At 68.4% G+C, this 15,860-nt stretch overlaps 2 protein-coding genes across 2 annotated transcripts in view; one reads left to right on the forward strand and one right to left on the reverse strand.

Moving 5' to 3' along the window:
- The window catches only part of LOC109324490 (dedicator of cytokinesis protein 2-like), a 106,070-nt gene extending 91,587 nt beyond the window's left edge, over positions 1 to 14,483 (forward strand). Inside the window, exons 29-53 of the mRNA XM_019556497.1 lie at positions 1,926 to 2,024; positions 3,063 to 3,157; positions 3,441 to 3,519; positions 3,678 to 3,778; positions 3,934 to 3,992; positions 4,264 to 4,412; positions 4,754 to 4,839; positions 4,990 to 5,146; positions 7,466 to 7,506; positions 7,686 to 7,776; positions 7,908 to 8,027; positions 8,716 to 8,805; positions 8,987 to 9,091; positions 9,252 to 9,393; positions 9,564 to 9,645; positions 9,796 to 9,880; positions 10,010 to 10,096; positions 10,737 to 10,913; positions 11,703 to 11,786; positions 11,970 to 12,107; positions 12,530 to 12,615; positions 12,713 to 12,875; positions 13,050 to 13,146; positions 13,492 to 13,625; positions 13,703 to 14,483. Of these exons, the coding sequence (XP_019412042.1) occupies positions 1,926 to 2,024; positions 3,063 to 3,157; positions 3,441 to 3,519; positions 3,678 to 3,778; positions 3,934 to 3,992; positions 4,264 to 4,412; positions 4,754 to 4,839; positions 4,990 to 5,146; positions 7,466 to 7,506; positions 7,686 to 7,776; positions 7,908 to 8,027; positions 8,716 to 8,805; positions 8,987 to 9,091; positions 9,252 to 9,393; positions 9,564 to 9,645; positions 9,796 to 9,880; positions 10,010 to 10,096; positions 10,737 to 10,913; positions 11,703 to 11,786; positions 11,970 to 12,107; positions 12,530 to 12,615; positions 12,713 to 12,875; positions 13,050 to 13,146; positions 13,492 to 13,625; positions 13,703 to 13,777 (2,622 nt within the window). The 3' untranslated portion in view covers positions 13,778 to 14,483. The remainder of the gene's footprint in view (positions 1 to 1,925; positions 2,025 to 3,062; positions 3,158 to 3,440; positions 3,520 to 3,677; positions 3,779 to 3,933; positions 3,993 to 4,263; positions 4,413 to 4,753; positions 4,840 to 4,989; positions 5,147 to 7,465; positions 7,507 to 7,685; positions 7,777 to 7,907; positions 8,028 to 8,715; positions 8,806 to 8,986; positions 9,092 to 9,251; positions 9,394 to 9,563; positions 9,646 to 9,795; positions 9,881 to 10,009; positions 10,097 to 10,736; positions 10,914 to 11,702; positions 11,787 to 11,969; positions 12,108 to 12,529; positions 12,616 to 12,712; positions 12,876 to 13,049; positions 13,147 to 13,491; positions 13,626 to 13,702) is intronic.
- Positions 14,481 to 15,854, reverse strand: LOC109324505 (BCL2/adenovirus E1B 19 kDa protein-interacting protein 3-like). The gene is made up of 4 exons (XM_019556522.1): positions 15,701 to 15,854; positions 15,134 to 15,240; positions 14,931 to 15,062; positions 14,481 to 14,760 (listed from the first exon to the last, which is right to left on the reverse strand). The coding sequence occupies exons 2-4, from the start codon at positions 15,184 to 15,186 to the stop codon at positions 14,712 to 14,714; spliced, it is 234 nt and encodes a 77-aa protein (XP_019412067.1). The 5' UTR covers positions 15,187 to 15,240; positions 15,701 to 15,854; the 3' UTR covers positions 14,481 to 14,711.
- Positions 15,855 to 15,860: the final 6 nt, after the last annotated feature.

Below are 15,860 nucleotides of genomic sequence, written 5' to 3' on the forward strand. Positions count from 1 at the left end.
CCGCGCGCTGCTTGCCCATGGTCCCTGCCCTGCCTGGGCGGGGCCGGCCTCAGCCGTGTGGGGGTGAAATCGGAGGTGCCGGGCGGGGCAGGCTGCCCGCACGCCGACGGGCAGGCAGGGCGCAGCAGGCTTTGCCTGCGGGGAAGTGGGTCCGTCTGTGCACGGCAGGGGCCCTTTGCTGCCAGCCTCGGCAGAGCCGAGCCCACGAACCCGTCCTGGGCCTGCCCCCGCCCCCGCCCCACGGCGCAGGCTGCCCCGCGTGCCCCAGGCCTGTCTGCTCGCCCCCGAGGGCACCCCCGTGCTGCGGGCAAGGCTGCTGAGGGCCGCAAGGCTGCAGTTCGCGGTCGGGATGCTGTCAGGCTTCAGCTCACGCGCCCCTGGCCCGAACGGGACCACGCTGAGGGAGACGCAGGGCCTGGGACAACTCGGACCAGGGTTTGGCCTGGGACCGGCGTCCACCAAAGGAAGCGGTCACATGCGTGCAGCCGCAGGGAGAGCTGTGCAGGCTGCAGCAGGGCCAGGCTGGCGGGGGCTGGGGGTGGGCCAAGCCGACGGGGCCTGCGGGGCGGAGGGGAGGCCCGAGCGGGTCCCAGGTGATGTCTGTAGGAGCGGGCCCATGCCGTGCGTCAGGAGCCGCGGTGCCTCCCGCCGGCCGCACTTGCCGATCGGGCCGGGACTGGGTCACCCGCGGCACCGAGCTTCCCCTCCCCGCGGGCCGCGAGCCCCCTCCGTGGGGCGAGCGTGATGCCTGCGGATGGGCCCGGCCAGGAGGGGCTGCTCTACATCGTCTTGGGCCGAGGCGGGAGAGGCTCAGAAACGCGCCGCTGAGCAGACCCGGGTACAGCGCCCAGCACCGTGCACAGGGCTGGTGGAGGGAGCACGAGCCGGGGGGCTACTGGCCCAGGCCTCGGGGCAGATAAGGGTGCTGAGCAGGGCGGTGCAGGCGCTGCGGGCGTCATCCCGCAGAGCACGGCGCACTTTTCTCTGGTTAAACTGGAAGCTTTGCTGACGCGCCGGGGCCCAGCGCTGCGCGATCCCTTTGGAGAGCAAAGCCAAACCAAATAGGATGTCGCCTGACAGAAACTGGGCAGGGCTGACGGGCTTGGTGACCAGGGCGGGGGCAGACACAGACTGGCAGGGCCAAGGCTGGCCGGGCACAGGACCGTTAGCAGAGACAGGGTTGTTACCACCTGTGAAGTGCCAGACGTAGCAGGGGTCGGGGAGACGACGGGTGGTGAAGTCACGCGTCTCCCTCGCTGCTGCCGCAGCCGGGCTCTGGGTTTCCACTGGGGGTGAAGCAGAAATCGAAGGGGGCAAGTGAACCAGTGCACCCCTCCCCTTGGCCTTGTCCTGGGACATCTTGGCCCTCTGTGACCTGCGTCCCATCTGGTCAGGCCCCGCTGCACCCGTGCCGGCTGTTGCACGAAGGTCACGGGCTTTCTCCTGCACCTGAGCCAAGGCACTTGCCCAGCCCTGGCGCATGCCGTGGCCAGCCTGTGCCAAGTCTGCTGGAGGGGCTCCCAGGTGCCAAAGGCAGACCCAGGGCCAGGGCTCACGTGGGGTCAGCAGAGGGTGCTGGCGCAGCTGGGCCGTGGGACCTGGCACAACGCACCGCTCCCCAGGACACCAGGCACTGGCGTGGGGGAGGGTGGCAATACCTCCATGCAGCAGACCTGGGGCAAAAGGGTCCAGAGCTGAACCCAGGCCAGCTCCCCTGGGGATGGGAGACCCTGTCATGGGGGTGGCGGGGGCAGCGTGAGCTCAGGCTCTGGGGGAGTGTGGGCCAAGTGGGGTGCAGGGGGCTCAGGGCATGCAGCGGCAGGACAGGGGTGGGCAGGGAGCACCTCAGTGCCGTGGCTCCCTCCTCGCAGCCCAGCCGCTGGGTCCCTGAGGGCCAGGGCAGCACTGACCCCATTTCTCCGCAGAGTCACTATGTGGCCTGCATGGCTGCCATCCTGAACCAGATGGACGAGGCCCACTACAGCGCCTACATCCAGGCCTTCCCCACCCGGTCAGACCTCATGGTGAGTGCAGCCCTGTGCCTGGCGGGCAGCTGCTGCCGGTGCCAGGGCTGGGCTGGAAGGTGACCCGGTACCAGACCAGCCTTGCCCACCCCCACTGCCACACTGGGCATATCAGCATAGAGCCATGAGGTTGGCCAGGACCTATGGGGTCACATCCAGTCCCAGCCCTGCCTGAGGCAGGATCAGCCCCATCCAAACAGCGCAAACAAACCTGGTGTCCAACACGATGCAGTCACCCCAGCACAGCCCCAGGCATCACCCCTGCCCCCGGGATACAGGGGGGCCGCGGCTGCCAGCATCCTGCTGCTGCCGGGGGGTCATGGGCACTGTAGAGAGCCCAGGCCCAGGCCGTGCCCCCTGCAGAGGAAGGGAAACCCCCCAGTCTGCACCAGTCTGAGAAGGGGGGAAATCCCTCCTTGCCCCAGTGTAGTGTGGGGCTGAGCCTGAGCACGGGGGTGAGACCCTCCAGCCAGGACCCTGCGGGGTCGGTGCAGCAGGAGCATTGGCACAGCCCAGCCCCAGCCCAGGCTGCAGCAGTGCCAGCGCCTCGGGGGGGGGATGGTGAAACCCCCCTAACATGAGACAGAAAGGGGAGAAAGGGGCAACCAGCATAGCCCCAAAGCCTAGGACCCCCAACAGCAGAGCACAGACACCGCTGCGCCTCGAGCCTGTTCAGCCTGTCCATGACACCTCCAGCAATGGAGAGTCCCTCCGTCTGTAGTCTGTTCTCCGCGAGGCTGCCGGGGTTCCTGCAGCCCGTGGCACTTGGTCCCTGCAGGCATCTGAGGCCCTTGGACCCTGCCCAGCAGGCAGGTACGGCGCCCGCCCTGTCTGACCAGGCCCAAAGGCAGCAGAGGTGGCAAGTGGAGCAGGAGCCGCGCCAGCCGGGTCCTGCACCAGACAGCCGGGCAGGGAGCGTGGTCCCTGGGACAGCCCCCGGTCCAGATCAGGCTCCTTGGGAATGGCCAGTGCCACCACTGAGCTGGGGCACAGGCCCCCCCAGCTGCACCGTCTGCCTAATGGGCCTTTGCTCAGCAGGACTTCCTCATGGAGACCTTCATCCTCTTCAAGGACCTGATTGGCAAGACGGTGTACCCCTCTGACTGGACCGTCATGAACATGGTGCAGAACCGGTGAGGGGGCCATAGGGGGTCTATGTAGGAGCATGCAGGAGGCATGTGGGAGCACACAGGAGGCATCCCACAGAGCGTGGCCCCTCCTGGGGCTGCCAGCATCACCCTGGGCCAGCCCCGAGCTGGGGCCACGCCAGTTGCTCCCCTCTGCCCTCCCCGAGTTAGCCAGCCCTCAGCCTCCCGTGATGGGGTCTTGGGCCTCAAGCCCGAGGTCCCGACCAGCCGTGGGTTGCTCCCTGCCCGGGTGCTGAGCCAGCCCGTGCCTCTCGCCCCGCACCCCCAGGGAGTTCCTGCGAGCCATCAACCACTTCGCCGAGACCCTGACCTGCATGTTCCTCAGCAGCAACAGCTTTGAGCTGCAGGTGAGCTTGGGGCAAGGGCATGGCGGGCTGCATGAGCCCACCTGGGCAGGAGGGGCTGGGCCCTTGCTGGCTGTGGGGGGAGTCCTCGGGTGGATGCAGCGTCTCCCCTGAGGTGTCTGCAGCCCCTGAGCTCGGGCCCTGCGCCCTTGTCCCCGCAGCTGTGGAACAACTACTTCCACCTGGCCGTCGCCTTCCTCACGCAGGAGTCACTGCAGCTGGAGAATTTCTCGCAAGCGAAGCGCACCAGCATCCTGGCCAAGTGAGCCGGTGCCCAGCCCATCTGGGGCCCACGCCCCATCCCTGCCGCACCCCTTTGGTGCTGGGCTCCTGGCGCGGGGCATGGCTCCCACCCCTCCTGACCCCATGGGATCAGGGCGGCTGGGGCTGGGGTGAGCCTGCGTCTCCTCTTGGCAGGTATGGGGACATGAGAGCCACGATCGGAGCTGCCATCCGGGACATGTGGTACAATCTCGGTGAGTGGGGTCAGGCCGTGGGGAGGGGACAGTCTCTGCACCGTGCCCAGCTCCGGCTGCAGCTGGACACCACTTCTGCCCCTGGCCCTGAGCCCAATGGGACCTGGGCTGCATCTTGCTCAGCTCTTCCCGCAGTGTGGGGTACTGGGGCCCGGTGCTGCCCCCTGGGACCAGGCCTGAGCCGGGACTGCCGAGGGCCGCAGGAGAGGGACCCCGGGGCAGCCGCCCTCCCTAAGCCAGGTCAGTCCAGCCCTTTCCTGCCCCCTCCCAGGCTACCGCAAGATCGAGTTCATCCCGGGCATGGTGGGCCCCATCCTGGAGATGACACTGGTACCCGAGCTGGAGCTGCGCAGATCCACCATCCCCATCTTCTTCGACATGATGCTGTGCGAGTATCAGCTGACCACCACCTTTCGTATGGTACCTTGCGTCCCACGCCCCATCTCCCCGAGCCCTCTCCTTCCCTTGTGTCCCCCCCAGGCTGGCGCCTCTGTGCTCAGGGGGTGCCCACGACACAGCCACAGGCCATGGAGCAGGGCGGGAGCCGTGCCTGGTGGTGCCCAGGCCCTGGGCAGGACTGGCCATGCGCTGCCTGCCCCCGGGAGCGACAGCCGGGCCGGCACTGGGTCCCACTCCGGAGCTGTCGGCTCTCCCCCTTCGCCCCTGATGGGGCTGGTGGTGCCCGGGCCGGGTCGTGAGCCGAGGCTGCGGGGGTTGCACCCAAGGGCCGTGCTCAGGCTGTGGCTGTGGCACCCCTGCAGTTTGAGGATGAGATCCTGCGCAAGCTGGACAGCGAGGTGGAGGGTGGCCGCGGCGACGAGCAGTATAAGCAGCTCTTCCAGAGCATGTGAGTGGTCCCCTCTGGCCAGCTCATCCCGAGCCCAGGGACAGGCCCAGCCCCACGGCTGGAGCAGGCCTGGGCCCCCGGGGCTCCACACTGCCTGCCCGGGGAGGCTGTGGGGCCCGGTGTCCGGTGCAAGTGGGTTTGTCCCCCCAGCCTGCTGGACTGCTGCCGGGAGCACCCCGAGCTGGCTGGGCTGGGCGAGAGCTTCGTAGCGCTGGTGACCGGCCTCCTGCAGCGGCTGCTGGACTACCGGGCCGTCATGAACGATGAGAACAAGACCTACAGCATGAGCTGCACCGTCAACCTGCTGGTGAGCCCCAGGCCCCCGAGCACAACCCCAGCCCAGCCCAGCCCCTGCTCGCAGCCCAGGCAGGTCCGCACAGAGCGTGTGAGCTGGGGACCGGCCTGCTGGCAGCGTCTGCTGAGGCTTTGTGAGCCCCCACGATGTCCTGAGGCAGCCTGTGCAGACCCATCCCCAACGTCAGGATCAGCCCAGCCAGCGCCGAGCCGCTGGAGCAGGTTTCTCCCAGGCTCGTGCATCACATACGAGGAGGGAGGACAGCTTCTCTCTTGCTGCAGCGAGCAGGGTGCCAACCCATGGCTCCAGGTTGCAGACGAGCAGATTTAGGCTGGAGACCAGGGCTCCTTCCCTGGCGGAGCGGGGCGGCCTGGGAGAGAGGCCAGGGATGGGCAGGCCTTTAGCCTCTGCTCATGTGGATGCCCCTGTGCAGCCCTCATGCCGCTTGCCACCTTCCAGTTCTTCCAGTTCCCCCGGGCCCCGCGTTGCACCGGTGTGCCCCTCTGCAAAGAGCGCTAACGCGTGCGGCCTCCTCCGCCTCCCCTGTCTGTCCCCCGGCTTAGCGGCCCAGCACGTCTGGCCTCCCCACTCCCGAGCCAGGACTCCTGCCCCTCTCAGGACTCTCCACATCTTGCTTGAAACCTGGTGCCCAAAGCTGGACACGGCTTCCACCAAGGCTGCCGGGGTGGCAAGGGGTGCAACGTGCCCTAGCAGTTCTCCCCTCGATGGCTACAGCCGCGCGGGGCTCTTGGCCCTGCGGTGCGGGCCCCACTCCAGCCAGCCAGCCGGTCCCATCTCACGCCAGCGCGGTGCGTTATTTCCACCCGAGCGCCGGGCTCTGCCCTTGTCCTTGCTGCCCCGTGCCCACCCCGCTCTGACTGTCCCCAGCTGCACCAGCTCATTGTGAATTCGATGCCGCGCTCTGGGGAGCTTCCTGCCACTCCCGGCTCTGTGTGGTCTGCATGTTCAATTAGCCGCGTCCCTGCCTCCCCTCCCAGTCGCTGCAGGAAACGACCCGGAGCCATCCGGGCCCTGGGGGGACGCCCCGAGCCTCCCCAGCTGATGCCGAGCCAGCCTGCACTGGTGCTGCCCGCGCCGCGCCGTATGGCTGAGCCTCCCACCTGCAGCGCCAGCCTCCTTTCCTTTCCGGCTGTGCTCCCCAGCCCTGCGGTGTCCTGCGCCGGCGCTTGGGGATGGAGGTGGCTGACACACCTCGTTGGCTTGCTCCTGACGGTGGCCCCTGCCATGCCCAGCGCTCGCTGCCCCGGGCCTCTGGCCTCTGCCTCTCCCCCACGTCCTCGTCCTTGCTGCATCTGGGCCACACCTGGATGGTCTGTGTGCTCCCTGTGCCTCGCACGCTTTCTGTCCTGTCTGTAGGGCTGGAGATGGCTGCCGAGGCTGAGCCGGGATCAACAGGCTCGGCCGCAGCTCAGGTGTGTGTCCACGTGGGGTGGGCAGCCCCGGGATCGTGGTTTGGGCCATAGCAGCCGCTCCTTCTCTATCTTGGGTCTCCAAGCACTGGGATGCTTGCAGTAGACTCTTTCTCCATTTGGGGTGGCTTGGGGCGATGGTCTTCCCTGACCATTGCCTCATCAACCTCTCCTGGGCCACCCCCAGTGATGGAGAGTCCCCCTGTCCCCCGTGTCTCTCCCACCGCCACCCTGCTTGGACAGGGAAGGTGATTTTCCTGATATCCAGCCTAAAATTGCTTTGCTGCAAGTTCAGGCCACTGGTTTGTGTCCTCGTCTCTGCAGCAAGAGAGGTTGCTTGTCCCTTCATCTCTGGCAGCTCTTTGGGGATCTGCAGACTGCTCTCAGGCCCCTCTGCTGAACCTGCCCGGCTGCTTCAGCCTCTCCTCCAGGACTTGCTTTCTAAGCCCTCTGTCACCTTTGTTGCTGCCTCCGGATCCTCTCTAACATCACGGAGCTGCGGGGCGGGCAGGGACCTGCGGGGTTGCATCCAGTCCCAGCCCTGCGTGAGGCAGGATCAGCCCCGTCCAAACAGCGCAAACGAACCCGTGTCCGACCTTGGAGCCGCACGACACAGTCACCGTGGCTCAGCCCCAGCCCCAGGCATCGCCCCCGCCCTGGGTGCCGGGGACAGCACTAGGGGCACCATCCTCTGCCTTGCCGCAAGATGCCCCCGCCGGGCAGGCCGGGACCCCAGGCCCCATCCTGTACGCGGGGCAGAGCTGGCTGCGGGATGACGCTTCAGGGACTCGGCGCCAGGCCCGGGAGATGCCTCACTGCCTGGGGGCGCGGGGAGGGGGCAGTGCTCAGCTCCTGTCCGCGGCTGCTCACGTCCTGACCCGCTCCACTCCTCTCCCCCCAGAACTTCTACAAGGAGATTGACCGGCAGGCCATGTACATCCGGTAAGAGCCACCCCAGGCTCTTCTCCTGGCAGGGATGGGGACACCCCTCTGCCCCATGGGTACCAGCCGGATCCGGGTCTCCTCCGCCCGCGCAGCCGGCCCCGTGCCGGCAATGCCAGGGAGCTGGGAGCCCGAGCCCGGGCGGTGTCCGGGCAGGGCTCACGCCGCCTCTCGCCCAGGTACCTGTACAAGCTCAAGGACCTGCATGTCAGCTACGAGAACTACACGGAGGCGGCCTACACCCTGCTGCTGCATGCCCAGCTGCTCAAGGTGTGCAGCTCCTGGCGCGCACCGGGGCCAAGCTCCAGCAGCCCCGCGGGGTGGGCTGGAGCTGGGGGGAGGCTGCCGGGGAACCGGTGGCTGCTCGGGCAGGGGTAATGGGCGCCCATGCCTCTCTGCAGTGGTCAGACGAGCCAAACACAGCGCCCACGCAGGCCCTGCATGGCCGCAGCCTGCACACGCAGCGCCAGCTCAAGGAGGCGCTTTACAACCAGATCATCGACTACTTCGACCAGGGCAAGGCGAGCATCACCCTCCCCCGCGACCCTCGCTCTGGGGCCTGGCGCCGCCCTCGGCCTTGGGCCCGTCTCCATTGTCAGGGTCCATGCGGGAGTTCGGCCTAGTGGGGGTGTGTCACCAGCCCACATGGCCCAGGGGAGGCTGGACCCAAAGCGGGATCCCCGGAGCTGAGCCAAGTCCGGCCAGGTGTCGAAGGCTGCACCGGGCCGGGCAGGAGCGTGATGCGCTGGAGCCCAGGTGTTGCGCTGCAGGGGCAAGGACTGCCCAGGGCCAGGCTGGGACGAGGGGCAAGGGGTGCTGCCCTGCTCGCCCCGCGGCAGCGCAGGGGCTCGCACCCAGGACCAGGCGCCAAGGCTGCCTTGGACAGGCCAGTCCCCGCAGCCCCAGCCTGGCTGCCCCCTGCTCCCAGGTCCATCTCTCTGTCTCTGTCCCTCTAATTTTGCCTCCCGGCTCCGACTCCGGCTCCGGCTCTGGCTCCTCACCTCGTGCCTGGGCCCCCAGTGCCACCTGCCGGGTGTCGCTGGCAGCACAGCTGGGCCGGCAGGCTTGGGGCTCGGGGGTCCTGCCCCAGGGCACTCGGGGCCAGGCAGGCCCCGCTCCCCGGTGCCCCAGGTCACCCCGCTGCAGCGGCACCTGCCCCCCATAGCCGCCCTGTCCCCACGGCAACCCCTGACTGCCCATCGCCCGCAGATGTGGGAGGAGGCCATTCACATCTGCAAGCAGCTGGCGGCGCAGTACGAGAGCGAGGTCTTTGACTACGAGATGCTCAGTGACATCCTGGTGAGGCCCCAGCGGGGTGGGGGCACCCGGTGTGGGGCAGGGGCTGCAGGTCGGAGGGAGGGGCACCGGCAGGGCTGGGCTGGTGCGGCTGGGTTTGGGGGTACTGTCCAGCCGCACTGGGGGCAGGCCGGGGGCACTGCTGGCCCCGTTCCCGGTGCAGCGCTGCGCGTCTTCCCAGCAGAAGCGGGAGGCCAAGTTCTACGAGAAGATCCTGAAGATGCTGCGGCCCAACCCCGAGTACTTTGCCGTGGGCTACTATGGGCAAGGCTTCCCGCCGTTCCTGCGGGTTAGTGACCCCTGCCCCTGCCCCGCCAAAGGGCCCGGCCGCGGGCTCAGGAGCAAATCTTGGCCATGCCTGATAAGTCCGGCTGGGCACGAGGCTGATGCCGGGGTGGGAGAGGCGCAGACTCTGGGGCCAGCAGCCATCCACCCCCTTCCTGCCCCAGAACAAGGTGTTCATCTACCGGGGCAAGGAGTACGAGCGCCGCGAGGACTTTGAGCTGCACCTGCTGAGCCCCTTCCCCAGCGCTGAGAAGCTGCAGAGCACGGCCCCACCGGGGCCCGACATCACCGACTCCCCCGGGCAGTGTATCCTCCCGCGGACGTGGGCAGGGGCAGCACAGGGTGGGCTGGGGAAGCATTGCGGGGACCCCATATCCCAGGCCCGGGGTCCTGCTGGCCGGGCCCCGCCCTGTCGGGTGCCCTTGGCCCCGCGTACTTGCGCCTGTGCCTGCTTGGCGGCTCCTTCACTCCCGCAGACATCCAGTGCTTCACTGTGCAGCCGGTCGAGGAGCCCAGCGAGCGCTTCAAGGACAAGAATGTCCCCGAGCAGATCCTCAAGTGAGTGCCCGGCTCCCCCCGCCCAACCCCCGCCCTGCAACCCTGGGCCTTGACCCGCGGGAGTGGGGTGGTCCCGCCAGGGCCAGTCGCAGGGTCCTGACCCTCTGCCTCGGCTGTGCCCGTCCGCGGGATCCTCTGCCTCCTCCATAGCTTCTACAAAGCCAACCACATCCAGAAGTTCAGCTACTCCCGGCCCTTCCGGAAGGGCCCCAAGGACCCGGACAACGAGTTTGCGGTGAGCAGAGCCCAGGGTGGCTGGACGGGTTAGGGAGCTGGGGGGAGACGGGCCAGAGAGGCCAGGGATCATGTGGGAGGGGCCGGACAGCCTCCGGACAAGGCGCCTGACAGCCGAGTCTCCCCCCAGACCATGTGGATTGAGAGAACAACCTTCACAACGGCCTACCCGCTGCCTGGCATCCTGCGCTGGTTCGTGGTCATCTCTACCGTCACGGTGAGCCTGGGAGGGGGCGGGCAGCGGGCACGTGCCAGGCCCACGACAGGATCAGCCCCGTCCAAACCAGCTCAGACAGACCCACTGTCCAGCATGACACAGTCACCCCTGACAGCCCCAGGCATCGCCCCCGCCCCCAGGATACAGGGGGCCACGGCTGCCAACATCCTGCTGCTGCTGGGGGGGTCATGGGCCCTGCAGAGAGCCCAGGCCCAGGCCATGCAGAGGAAGGGAAACCCCCTCAGTGTGGACCAGTCTGAGCAGGAGGGAAATCCCTGCCTGGCCCAGTGCATCATGGGGCTGGGGCTGAGCGCGGGGGTGAGACCCTCCACCAGGACCCTGCAGGATCGGTGCAGCAGGAGCATGGGCACAGCCCAGCCCCATCCCCAGCCCGGGCTGCAGCAGCACCAGCACCTTAAAACCCTCTGACACATGGAGCTGAAAGTGGGGGACAACCAGCAAGGCCCAAAAGCACCCGCACCCACACCACACAGCACACTCTTTGAGCTCTGTGCAAGGGCCCCCAGGCCTAGCCTGGCCCCTGCGCATTGCAGAGCCCGTGGTGGCTTAGCCTGGGTGAGCTGCAGGCTGCAGGCCCTGGCTGTGCTGCCATGGGCCGTCTCCTTTGCTCCTGGCCCAGACCAACATCAGCCCCCTGGAGAATGCCATTGAGACCATGAGGAAAACCAATGAGAAGATCCTGGCCGAGATCCAGCGGCACCAGGCAGAGCCCGGGCTGCCTGTCAACCCGCTCTCCATGCTGCTCAATGGCATCGTGGACCCTGCCGTCATGGGTGGCTTCGCCAAATATGAGACGGTGCGTGCAGCTGGCTGGGGCACCCCCAGGGCCGCTGGTGCCTGAGGGTCCCAGCCACGGCCAGGGCAGGGGAGGAGCCCGTGGGGGTGATCGTCCATGGGATGTGGTGCCCAGTGCTGTGGCATCAGCCCACGCCGCACCCCGCTGCAGCCACGGCTAGGGCCATGGTCCTGCTCCTTTCTCCCAGAGCAAATTGCACTGGCTCCTGGGCTCTGCGTGGCCCACGGCCCCAGTGCCACAGCCTGGCCTGCGTTGCGGGCGGCGCACGCTGGCCATCTTTCCACATGTGTCACCCTGGTCTGTGCCTGGCGCATTGACCCCCCTCCATGGAGCTGCACCTCAGACGTTCCCTGCAGCCATGCGCCTGCCTTGTGTCCATGGAGCCGGTGTACACCTGTGAAAGCTGGGTCTCTCTGTCAGCTCGGGCACGGCAGACTGGGGAGGGGGCAGGCAGCACAGCAGATTGATCAGGGAGCAGAAAGTAGATTAGCAGAGCACACGGGGTGCAGAAAGGGAGCTCAAAGCAGAGCAGCAGATTGATTAGGGTGCACAGGGCAGGGGGCAGAAAGCAGAGTGGTATATCAGTGCAGGGTGAGGAGCAGAGCAGGCAGGGCAGGAGATCAGGCAGGGAGCGAGTGGCATGGGTGAGGGTGCGGCCCTGCAGGCTGCCCCATGCCCAGCCCCGTGGGGCAGAGCAGGAGGCCCAGGGCGGCACCGGGGTGGAGGCACTAGCCTGGTCCAGGCGGCTGCGGGCACCAAAAGCAGGCCCTGAGCTGGTGGCGGTTGCAGGCCTTTTTCCAGGAGCGCTACCTGCAGGAGCACCCTGAGGACCAGGGTGGCATCGACAGGCTGAAGGACCTGATCGCCTGGCAGGTAGGACCCCGGCCTCCTCCTTGGCCTGCAGCTCTGGATGCCCAGGCTTGATGCGGGGGGCTGTGCGACCCCTGCTCCTGCCAGCCTGAGCCGGGTGGGTGCACCCTGCCTCGCAGCCGGGAGCTTCCCTCTCCGCGGCGCCAAGGCTGCAGAGGTGAGACTGACGGCCATTCCCATGCACAGATCCCGCTCCTGACCGAGGGCATCCGCATCCATGGGCGGAAGGTGAGCGAGGACTTGCGGCCCTTCCACGAGCGCATGGAGCAGTGCTTTGCCCAGCTGCGTGCCAAGGTGGAGAGCCAGTACGGCACGCGGGACCTGGTGAGTGCCGGCAATACTGCGGTGGCCGGGGGGCACGGGCCCCAGGCACGTCTGCAGCAGTACTGATGCCAGACCAGGCAGAGGCATGGGTGGCTCTGTCCTGCGGCAGGGTGGGGGGAGCAGGGGGCCGGCTGGGAGCGTGGCTGGGGCATGGACCCTGCTGCTGGCACCAGCCTGGGGTGCACCCGGCTGCAGCCACCCAGGGAGCGCAGGGCCCTCAGGGCGGGGAGTGGGGTTGGGGGCAAACCCTGACGGCGCGCTGCCTGGCGGCTCCTGGGGCCGTGCACATGGAGTAGAGCCGGAGGACCCAGAGCCTCCTCCCTCAGGCCTGGTGGGCAGTGCCAAGGGATGCCCCCCACCCCTGGAGAGCTGGAGGGGGGCAGCCCATGCTGCTCTGCCCTCACGGCTCCATTGTGTCCCAGCCCTTCCTGGAGGAGCGGCGAGGCGGCCGCCCGCGCTCCACACTGCGCTGCCCAGAGCTGGACAAGCCCAGCCGCCCACTCAACAGGTAACCCTTGACCCACCCCCCACTGGGCCCACCCAGCCCCGTGCTGCCCACACCCAGCCTTGTCCTCCCTCACCGGGCCATGGCACCTGTGCTGCAGCACCGAGACCTTGCAGCCGAGGAAGCCAGTGCTGCGCAGCCCTGAGCGCTTGCCTGAGCCTGAGGAGCGCCGGAGCGAGCGCCGGGAGAGCCGTGGCAGCGCCTTTTTCGGGTACCGGCGGCAGGATCAGCGCCAGTCCATCTCAGAGTCACTGGACGCCAAGGTATCTGCCATGGGGGGGTGGGGGGCAAGGGCTGGGTACCTGCCTTCGCAGGGCGGCCACGCGGGCAGAGTTCCAGGGCCGGGCGGCAGCCAGCAGGGCTCCATCCCAGCCGGGCCTGGTGCCTGGCAGGGTGTGCTGCAGACGGCCGAGCTCAGCTGAGCCCCGTGCCCCCAGGACGACAAGCGGAGGCAGTCCCGGCACGTGAGTGAGAGCGGCTCAGGCAGCGCAGACGCAAGGCAGCCCCTGCCCAGCCGGGACCCCAGCGCCACAGGTACAGACCGGCCATCCCACCCAGCACCACAGGGATGGCCCTTGCAGCCCCAGGGACCAGACACCCACGCCCCCCGTGCTATTCCCTTGGGCGGCTCCATGCAGGGACTTGTCACGCAGAGCACCCAGCAAGGTAGATTGGGGCCATATCCACTGGCACGGGCCCCCCGGGTCTGCAGAAGGGGCCACGGTGCCTCTCCCCAGTCCCTCCCCATCCCCAGTGTCCACGACCCTCCCCTGGTGGCAGAGAGCCCCTCACCTTGCCCCCTAGCTGGTCCAGCCGAGGGGCAGGGACGGGAGCAGCTAGAATGGGGCAGGGGTGGTTCAGGTGCCTGGTCTCTCACAGGCGTGCTGGGCTCCCCCACGGGCTTTGGCGGACGGGTGAAGAGCGCCAGCCGGGCCCCGCCACTGCCCAAGAAGATCAGCCCCACCGTGTACGAGACCTTCCTGGAGCCCAACGACAGCCCCGGCCCGGGGAAGGTACTGTCCATGCCCCCCACCCCTCACCTCCCCTGCCCTGGCCCTTGGCCCATCCTCACAGCTCCATTCCCTTGCAGCCACCGGAGGGGAGCAAAGTGCTGAAGTCTCCGCCCCCGCCACCCCCCAAGCTCAAGCGCATGTCGCAACTCTGAGGCCGCCTGGGACAGGGTGACCGCAACCGTGACTGCCACTGCCACCGCACCGGTGCCTGCTCCTGCACGCCCTCCAGCCCAAGCCTGGCACAGGCAGCCCGAGTAGGTCCCACAGGGCCCTGCTACCCCAGCCCCTTGCTGCCCCAGGAGGCAGAGTCAGGGCAGCACTTCCTTTGCCTGGGCGCTCCCCAGGGCCACGGGTGGAGACAGGGCAAGTGGGACCCCAGTGCCTCCCTGGCTGCACCTGGCAGCACTGCAGGGGCCAGGCCCAAGCCCAAGCCCTGAGCTTCCCAGGCCCTGCCGGTGCTGCTGCACCCTGGGGCTGCTGGTGCTGAATGACCTTCTGCGGGCTGCCCAGGCTGGGCCCATCTCCACCCCGGTGCAGCCCAGCTCCCTCACGCTCCTTCAGTCTCAGCTGCATTGCATGAAGCTGTCCGCAGCATCCATCACTGAGCCCCTCCCAGGCTGGACCAGAGCCCTCTGCCCACCCCACACAAACCAGGGGCTCCAGGAAGACAGCGACAGGACAAAACTGGGACATCGGGCCGTTGTGGGCCAGGCTGCGCCAGGAGCTGCAGCGCAGGAGAGGCACAGCCCCATGCTCTGCACTTGCTACCCCCTGCTCCGCCGGGCTCCCCAGGCCCTCCTGGAGGAGGCTGCTGTACCCACCGCCAAGGCATGAGCGCCAATAAAGGGACTGGATGCAGCTGCTGTGTCCGTGCTGAGGGCAGTAGGGCCAGGGCTGGGCCTTGCAGGCAGACAGCCTGGAGCCAGCAGCCAATATGGGACGTTTATTGGCCAACAGGACATCTACAACATGGGGCGGGGGCCTCGCGGCATCCCCCGCACAGGGCAGGGGCAGGGGCAGGGGACCGGTGTGCGGGCAGGAGTGCAGGGCTGGTCCAGGTGGTCTCTGTTTCATGGTGCCAGCGCCTCACAGGGGACTTGCCGAGGCGGCTGCCAGCCGCTTCCCAATGCAGATCCTGGAGCGAGAGGAGGAGGGCTGCTGAGGGCGGGGGCAGATGCCAGGGCCAAGCGCTGGGGCTCTAGGCTGCTACGACGGGCTCTGGGGAGGGCTCAGGCAGGGCCCGCTGCAGCGTGGCCAGCCCCCTCGTACCCAGACAAGGCCTTGGCTCCAGCTGCCCACACTCACCCGAGCCCCAGCGTGAGCAGGTGGCTGAGCAGCAGCGGGGGGATGAAGAGCAGCAGCAGCTCCGAGCCAAAAAGTTGCCGCTTGCTGCCTGCAGCTCCCCCGTGCAGGTTCGGCTGCGCCAGTGCCAGTGTCCTGCGGGAAACGGGCTGTGAGCTTGGTGGGGTGGGTGCTCAGCGCAATGGGGTGGGGCAGGGAGAGCTCACCTGGCTGACAGGTGCTCAGGGCGGATGGTGCAGGCCCGGACCCGCCTCCTCATTGCTGGCAGCCATTGCTCCTGGCCCAGCAGTGCGGCCACATCTCGTCTGTCGCCCTGCAACAGGAAAGTGGGCGTCAGCCCCAGGGGCACCCAGCTGAGCGACAGGCTCCGCGGGGCAGCTGGAAACCAACCCCACAGCTCTGCTCCCCCGTGCCGCGTTCAGGGCGCAGCTTGTGCTCCCAGGTCGGGGCAGCGGAGAGCTCAGCCAGACCCCGAAGGGCCTGGGCTCATGCTGGGAGGAAAGGGGCACTGGGGGCTCTGGGGCAGGGCGAGGGGCGTGGGCTCGGCGTCAGCCCTGGCCGGACCCCAGGGCAGGGGAGAGGGACGGCGGAAACCCTGCTCCCCCGGTCACTTAGTGTCACGGCGCTCGGGGGCAAGGGCCCTAAACAGGCCATCAGGTGCGACCCCGGCCCGGGCAGGAACGGGCGCCGCAGCCGTACCCCCGCCCCCCTGTCTGTCCAGCCTCGCGCTCCGCACCGGGCGCGGAGCCCGGAGCGCCCCGGCCACTGCTCACCTGGGCGTCCGCGGCGTCCCGGGCCGGCGGCGGCGGGCTGCGCACAGGGAAGAGGCTGGTCAGGGCCAGGCCCTGCGCCCCCGGGACCCCCACGCCCCCGCAGGGCAGAGCCCGGGACCCCGGCCACGCACCTGTCCGCCGCGGGGCCGCCCCAGCCCGG

Source organism: Crocodylus porosus, unplaced genomic scaffold (genome assembly GCF_001723895.1).
Source record: "Crocodylus porosus isolate Cpor-Errol unplaced genomic scaffold, CroPor_comp1, whole genome shotgun sequence".
NCBI classification, from domain to species: domain Eukaryota; kingdom Metazoa; phylum Chordata; order Crocodylia; family Crocodylidae; genus Crocodylus; species Crocodylus porosus.